Source organism: Oreochromis aureus, linkage group 14 (assembly GCF_013358895.1).
Source record: "Oreochromis aureus strain Israel breed Guangdong linkage group 14, ZZ_aureus, whole genome shotgun sequence".
Classification (NCBI taxonomy): domain Eukaryota; kingdom Metazoa; phylum Chordata; class Actinopteri; order Cichliformes; family Cichlidae; genus Oreochromis; species Oreochromis aureus.
Genome location: NC_052955.1, coordinates 7,641,094 through 7,648,508, shown reverse-complemented (window position 1 = coordinate 7,648,508; position 7,415 = coordinate 7,641,094). Strand labels below are relative to the sequence as shown.

General features: G+C 40.5%; 2 protein-coding genes across 2 annotated transcripts; one reads left to right on the top strand and one right to left on the bottom strand.

The window, feature by feature from the left end:
• Positions 1–870: 870 nt before the first annotated feature.
• On the top strand, positions 871–5,229 carry LOC116329267 (F-box only protein 40). The gene is made up of 2 exons (XM_031751265.2): positions 871–2,727; positions 4,364–5,229. The coding sequence occupies exons 1-2, from the start codon at positions 871–873 to the stop codon at positions 4,544–4,546; spliced, it is 2,040 nt and encodes a 679-aa protein (XP_031607125.2). The 3' UTR covers positions 4,547–5,229.
• A 90-nt stretch (positions 5,230–5,319) lies between these two features.
• On the bottom strand, positions 5,320–6,879 carry ttc36 (tetratricopeptide repeat domain 36). Its single transcript, XM_031751249.2, has 3 exons — positions 6,662–6,879; positions 6,280–6,468; positions 5,320–5,662 (listed from the first exon to the last, which is right to left on the bottom strand). Exons 1-3 carry the CDS (start codon positions 6,765–6,767, stop codon positions 5,394–5,396), a joined length of 564 nt encoding a protein of 187 aa, XP_031607109.1. The 5' UTR covers positions 6,768–6,879; the 3' UTR covers positions 5,320–5,393.
• Positions 6,880–7,415: the final 536 nt, after the last annotated feature.

Genomic DNA, 7,415 nt, shown 5'->3' with positions numbered 1-7,415 from the left:
ATAAATCTCAAATGTGATTTGTTATTTTAGATGCCACCTATCTATAAAATCAAATAAAAATATTTATTAAGTAATTTATTCATTCAGCTATGGAATATGTTATTTTGAAAGGAAATCAAAACAAATAAGGTCAATCAGTGGGAATGGAATTATGAAGTTTTAACATTATAGTGTTGGAAACTCAGTAAATCAGACAAGTTGAAATGTTTATGTTTTTAAGCACAGGGTAACTTTTTTTAAGAATGTGCAGGACCTGCTTTCATTACCACCCTCTCAGTGTGAAGCAGTGGTAGAGACTGTAACTTGACCTTGGCTCTTAATGGCTGTGTGACAATGGTGCCCCGTCCCACTGGCCTGTCTGCCCCTTTGTTGTGTCTATTTATATTGTCCAGACACAGTGCAGAGGTTATTCAGAGGTGCCAGTGAACAAAGGAACAAAGGGTGAGAAATTTTTCTCTTATTGTCTCCACTCTTATTGCTTTTTTTCAAAGAAAAACTTGAGATTTGTGGTTTTCATATTTTTTTTCTTTTTAACCTGAACATATAATTCAACTTATCAGTTGTGAATTTCAGTTTTTTGGTTAACATGTCAGCAAAAGGACGCCATCAAAATCTGTAACCCATGCCATTCTTGGAAGCATAGGTGCAGAATTCAAACATATATGTAGTAATATGACCGTAAACATGTTTCTGGTTTGACTTGTTCTTAGATGATCACACCGCTGTGTTCTTAAGCCAAAATGGTATGTAAAGTAATTTTCTCTTTTTAAAGCTATCAGAAATTTTTAAGTCTTACTCTATTTGAAACTGTTACTACTGTTACTACCTTCTGTCCTGGGTTATTTCTCTCATTAGGTAAAAAGCATGAAGATGCCAATGGGCTATCATAAGCATTGTGATAAGTGTTACAATGTCCACTGTCAAGTCCCCGTGCAGACCTCTGTTTCATGCATAGTCGTAAAATGTCACAAAAACTGTGGTGCAAGCCTCCACATGTGCAAGCAAGAAGAGCACCAGCTTCTCTGTCCTAATGAGATAGTCCCTTGCCTTAATGTTTATTATGGCTGTCCTCTCACCATGCTGCGCCACAGGCTGGCCAAACACTTAGAGGTCTGTCCTGCCAGCGTGGTCTGTTGCTCTCAGGAGTGGAACCGCTGGCCTATTTCAGAAACTGACCTGACCTTTTATAGAAATATTTCTGAAAACCCTCTGGTAAACACTGAGGAAAATCTTGATGTTGCTTTGGCTTATAGGGACCAAGAGCAGCTGTTTCAATCAATCAAAATGAAGAACATTTTTCCTGAGTTGATGTTGGAGGATTCTGCCCTGCAAAACATTGCTGCTGGGATCAATAGTCCTGCAGATAATGCTTCCTGTTCTTTAGACGGTGGTGAATATACAGAAAACGGCAGTGCAAAGTTGGATGAAGAACTGAGTCAAGAGGAGAGAGATACTTTGGCAAAGTGCACGGATGTGACAAGTATTCAAAATTATAGCTCCTGGGAGAAAATATTCAATAAGGAGAAGGAGGGATGCAAGCAAACTATCAAAAACCTGAATAAGGGGGAAAAAGGAAAAGAAAAGGAAGACCAAGAATCATCAAAGAGTCAGAAGGAATTACACCAGGGTGGAGAATATCCTGTAACTGCCAGAACCACAGACGGTGCCACTGGCCTTGCACCATGGCAAGATGGGGTCCTTGAGCGTTTAGGCAAAGAAGTCAACATTGCAGAATATAATATGTATCTGGTGCACAATGGGGTAATGCTGATTAACTTTGGGCAACTTGCTGCTTGCACACCAAGAGAAAAGGATTTTGTCTATGGGAGTCTGGAGCCCATTGAGGTGAAAAGTGTCCGATCATTTAATGTGCCTACCAGCTATCGAGCAAAGCGCAATCACTTGAAAGACCCCTCGCGCAAGGCCCAAACCACACACCAGAGTGTTGACACTTCAGATCTGGGCATTTCAATTGAGGATCTTCCAAAGTGTGAAGAGGTTAGCACAACACTTCTGTGCTCCCTGGAAAAGGAACTGAAGGGACATTCAATCTCAGAGAGTGTGTCGACAGATGGTCTTTACACAGATATAGGAACACAAACGTACATCTTTTCTTCTGCTCCCTTCAAGCAAGATGCTTCCTTAGCTGATGTCATAGCAGGTAAACCTTGTGGTCTTCATTTACACATCGAAGCAGAATCTGTCACTAGAAGACACAACAAAACAAGTTCAGCCTTCAGCTACATGTGTGGCCACTACTTTCGCCGTGATGAATACTGCTTTCACTTCAAGAATGTGCATTCTGACATACAAGCCTCTCTAAATGGCTGGTTTCAGCAGCGTTGCCCTTTAGCATACCTTGGTTGTACTTTCACCCAAATGAGGTTTGACCCAACAGGTCAGGAAGCAATAGTTAAGTTCTCCAAAGATGGCAGCACTCTGGTACTCCAACCAAAAGCCAATTCATCACTCTGTGAAGTTGGGAAAACCTTCAGTCCTCAAAGGAATGATGCACAAAATCTGGATCCCCTAAGCAGCCTTCCTTTGGAGATCATTCAGCATATTGCTGGTTACCTTGACAGTTTTACATTGTCTCAGTTGTCCCAGGTCTCCCATCTATTGAGAGAGGTGTGTGCCACATTGCTGCAGGAGAAAGGGATGGTCTCCCTCAAGTGGGAGAAAAAGAAACACTCCAGTGAAGGAAGTTCCTGGATATGCCAAAAGAAAGCAAGTATTGTTATTTATCTAGATATATTGGTTTTCTTTAGCAAATTAGCTTTTTTTTGTTAGTCACTTTATATTCCCTGACCTGTAAATTTGATTGCATTCACAGATGTATGCACCATATTGTTTTAACATTTCTATTTATTTACATCATGTCAAACTTCTCTATCAGTTTCCCTTTAGTACCTGGCATCATTCTATTAACTTTCATTGGAAAATTTGAGTCATTCATACAGTATGACAGCAGCTGCACTGTAAACACTCCTGATTCTCAATAGTCCTCTCTAACAATATTACAAACTGAGCCGCAGTTGTGTTGGCAACAGTTATTGAGTTCCCACTGAATCAGACCCTGGAGATTTACTGCCTTTGTCTGTGTCCTTGCAAAATATCAGCTTCTTCTAAGGTCAGGAACCACAAGGAAATGAAATTTAGTTTTCTTTCCTCACATTGGTGTCCAAGCAATGGTCTGGTAATTAACAGCAACAGTAGAAATGGTGAAAAAAAGAAGCACTATATAGCATATAAAGAAAAATAAGGCAATAATAATTGGGCAATAATAATTGGGCATTATTAGAGGTTCACCTACGACAACTGGAATTGAACCCTGGTGTAAGTCCCACAGTTAGCTAGCTTAGTGGCTCAGGCCACTACCCCACAAGGATGCCTGTTGGTCCTGGAGCCCAATGTAGCCTCAGTTGCTGGAAATGAACTAAATCCTCTCTGGAATTATTAGAACTGAGTAAAGGGTTCACATTTTAAGTGGTTCAGATTTATGAACACTGAGCTGTGGAAATTTAAATGCATGTTTCGCTCAAGTCCCATCTCTTCAGGACAAACGTCCAGCTGTGCAGAACTCTTTCGGGCTCTGTAGATGCCTGCACATCATCATCATATTAAAGAGTTTTGGTAGTTTACAGAAATACCTGAATTTGGCAGCTAGGATATATAACAAAATAAGTAATTAAAATCTTTTAACAGAGAACAGAAATACATAATATCCCAGATTTGTTGAAGATCAAATTAAATACGCTGGTAAAAAAATGACTTGTTGTTGGTGAGCAGTGAAAATGAAGGTGGGATAGATAAGACATCCATTTTTATGTTGCAATTTGGTTGTACTTGCTTTCATAATTTTTTTAGCTATACTAAGTAGTTTTCCTGCTAACAAACATGTGATCAAACCCCCTCTGCTGGAGCTAATGAAGCAAAAACACTATCAATGCACGTGTGTATATTTTTGCATTGACTATCTCTGTACTGCAGTGATCATGAGACAAAGAGCATGCCGATGACATCAGTGATGTGGAATGGCCTGAGGCTTTGCTGCCAGTAAACAGAGTGCTACCATAACAAGTCAGATATGTGATCATTCATGGAAACATAGGATGTTAATAAGACTGTGTAGGCAACAGCTGGGTATTTGCTCTCAGATGAATTGCATAATTTCTATAAATTTGTCATGGATCAAAACAGAAATAACACCATGCCCTAACATGTGATAAAAGTATTATGTGATCTAGATTCCATGGTATTTAAAAATACATTCCTCCTCATCGCAGTATACTGTAGCTGCAAAACAGTTGATAGATGCCATGACAGCCTCCCACACCTTCAATTCTGCCTCTGTGTTTTACAGGTTTGGAAATTCAGCTCTCAGTTTTCCTCTGTGGACAGATGGAGCTTCAGCGATACTCCTTCCATGTCAAATCACCTGGGAACCTGCTCCTTCTACCAGAGAGAAGATCGCACTGAGCCGGTGGCTTTACCCTGCCTGGGAGAGGTCAGAGACAAACATGGGAAACTAAAGCATAAAAGATGACGCTCACGTATCAGAGCACAGCGGGCATGCCACAACACGAGTTATGCCTTGTTTGAAATCACTGAGACGTAACATGTATGCACTCATCTGAAAAGTGGAAAAAGCCTCCGCATGTAGAGCTGCTGTATAAAAACAGAGCTGCAGTGTGTTAAAGCCCTGCAGAAAGACAATCTGTTGTATATTAGAAATAAGAATAATTTAGTGTAACAGGATATCTTGGTGATGTAATCATCTTCTTTTTTCTTTTTTTAAGCATTTACTCAGATCATTTCTCTTGTTGGTGTGCAAAATCCTCTGAGATGGATCTAGTCATGCAGTGTAGTGTTGAGAGAAACATGAATGCTAAAAGACACCGCTGAATTTTCGCATTTGGGCATGTTTTGCCTGGGGAACATCCTCTTGATATTAGATGAACCATTTGGCATGACTGAGATGACAAGTGCTGTTTGTTCCAGCATATTTCATTCTTATGGTGAAAGGCAATGTTGAAAGAAAAATCAAGGAAGGGGAACCTCTGATGACTGTTTCAGTATGACAAGACTGACATCTAGTGGATAAAAACCTAAGTATCTCATCTGTATCAAATGGTATGATTTGGCATTTTAATGCTGGAGATTGCATCACATGCTGCATGTGTCATATTTAATAAAATACAGCAGTGCCTGCTTTGTGATGAGAACAACTCTGTTTGAAATAAGTGTGATCTACATGTGTGAATAAATGTGATTTTTAGCTGGATTTGTGACTTTTTTAAAGCAGCACGATGAACAGAATTTAAAGAACATCATAAAAAGGTTAATTTATTGATTTCAGACTTTCAGAGAAGACGGACACCTAATGTTTTCCATCACTGCATGTCAGATGTTTCAGGGTTGCGCAGTTTGTTGATCACCTCCGACAGCATTTTGTTACACAGGGCAGCATATGGATTAAGGACCACAGCCTGTTGTCGAGCAAATTCACTTCCAAGTGCAGCTGCTTTTTCAAAATCTGCTCTGGCTTCATCATTCTGGCATGCTAGTCTATGTAAAAGGCCTCGTTGCACCAGCGCCTGGCAGGCAGTACGCCCAGTGCTGCCGCTCAGAGCAATCGCTTGGTCCAGATCCCCCAGGGCTCCTGCGAGAACAGAAGAACACCGTGAACCAAACACATGTCTGAAAAGTTGATTTTTTTTTAGGCCATGATGTTCTAAGATACTCAGTTTTGGCTTTGGGTCAGGCTACTGAAAAATTCATTCTGATAAACATAGCTGAAATGTGCTTGAACTACTTTTCTCTCAAGTACTGTGGAAATCAAATAATGAGGAAAAACCGAAAAAAGTCATACTCAAGTAAACTGCTCATAACTGAGCATTATCCATTCAAAAGCTTTATATGTATTAATAATATCCTTGTTCTACTGGTTCAACAACACTTAACAATGACTTTCAGATGAATAGACGTTCTTTTAGAATCTGCAGTTAGTTTTGCTAGTGACATGCTAGTCATTAGTGCTAGTCAGTTTTGTTAGTGAGTCAAGGACTGTTATTTTTGCCTACAAACCTGCCCTTCTTATGTCAGGCAGCAGGTAAAAGCAACCAAACACAACACTATCTCAGAGCACCATCGCTGTTGACAAAGTGCATCAGCTAGACAAAGCTCCGGTATTCACGCTGGCCTTAGACTCGGCAGTCTGATAAGTTGGCACACCATGGCATCTCTGGAAAGGGTTATTATTGAATTTGTTGCACGTACCTGCTGTGTCCCCCTTCAGCCGCAGGGCCTGTGCCCGGTTGTTATAGGCAGAGGCTCGCCGAGGAAGGATCTGGATTGCCTGGCTGAACAGCTGAAGCGCAGTTTGTAAATCCCCAGTCTCTGCTGCTGAGACACCCCGCATCTCCAGCTCTTTCACTTGCTTCAGCAACTCTCTGTCAAAGCCACTGTCTGGCAGGAGGAGATAAACAGGTTGAAAAAGGACTCAAACTCAATTGACAGGAAAACAGAGAAATGTCACTCGGAAATCAGTTTGGATTACAATGTCATGTTTTTCGCAGCCCAGAAATGGAATGTGTTCAAATAAATTCAATATACTGTGACATGATATGTTGAGACACACCAGTCAGAAGCTCATGCTCACCATCATCAATTAATTCCTCCTCTTGGTTTAGGCCAGGAATGTCTCCCAAGGGGGTGGTGGGGTTGAATATAGCCTGGAGTACAGCTCTGTCATGTGCCGAGGCCATCTTACCGTCTTACTGGCGTCTGCAAAGCAAGCAGAGAAAGATGGCAAAACAGGAAAAAAAATCATTCCACCGAAATTACAGTGGGACAGAGATTTCTTCCTCCCCTAACTTTTGCCATTTCTACCAGCCAATCAGAGAAGGGGGCGGAAGCAGAGGTGGACTTTGAGATTTTCTGGCACTAAATACATCTGCATCTTGTTAACTAAAAAATGCAGGCCAGTAAAAACTGCATACTGCACAGCACAGACATAAGCACACCAGAATAAACTAGAGATCTGTGAACATTGGAAAAACTCTTATTGTTCACTTTTATTACAGTTCGTATCTTATCAAGATTCATTTTTATCATGATTGTATGTGTTTGCTTTATATCATGACACGTTCACATATTTTTTACATGTTAGTGTCTCTTTCATTCCCTCTCTAAAACACTCTTGCTATGTTTGAATAGTATTATACAAATACAGTTGGCCTGGCTTCATTTGACTCTTGTTGTATTGGTAGAAGGAGTATAGAATAACCCTAGAAATGTTTTATATGATAGTTTTTGTTTGCTTGTTAGATTTACCCATAAGCATACTCTATCCATGGTGGGCTATTTTATTAACCGCACAAACTGTTGCCATGGGTGGCAAAGGGGCTACTTTA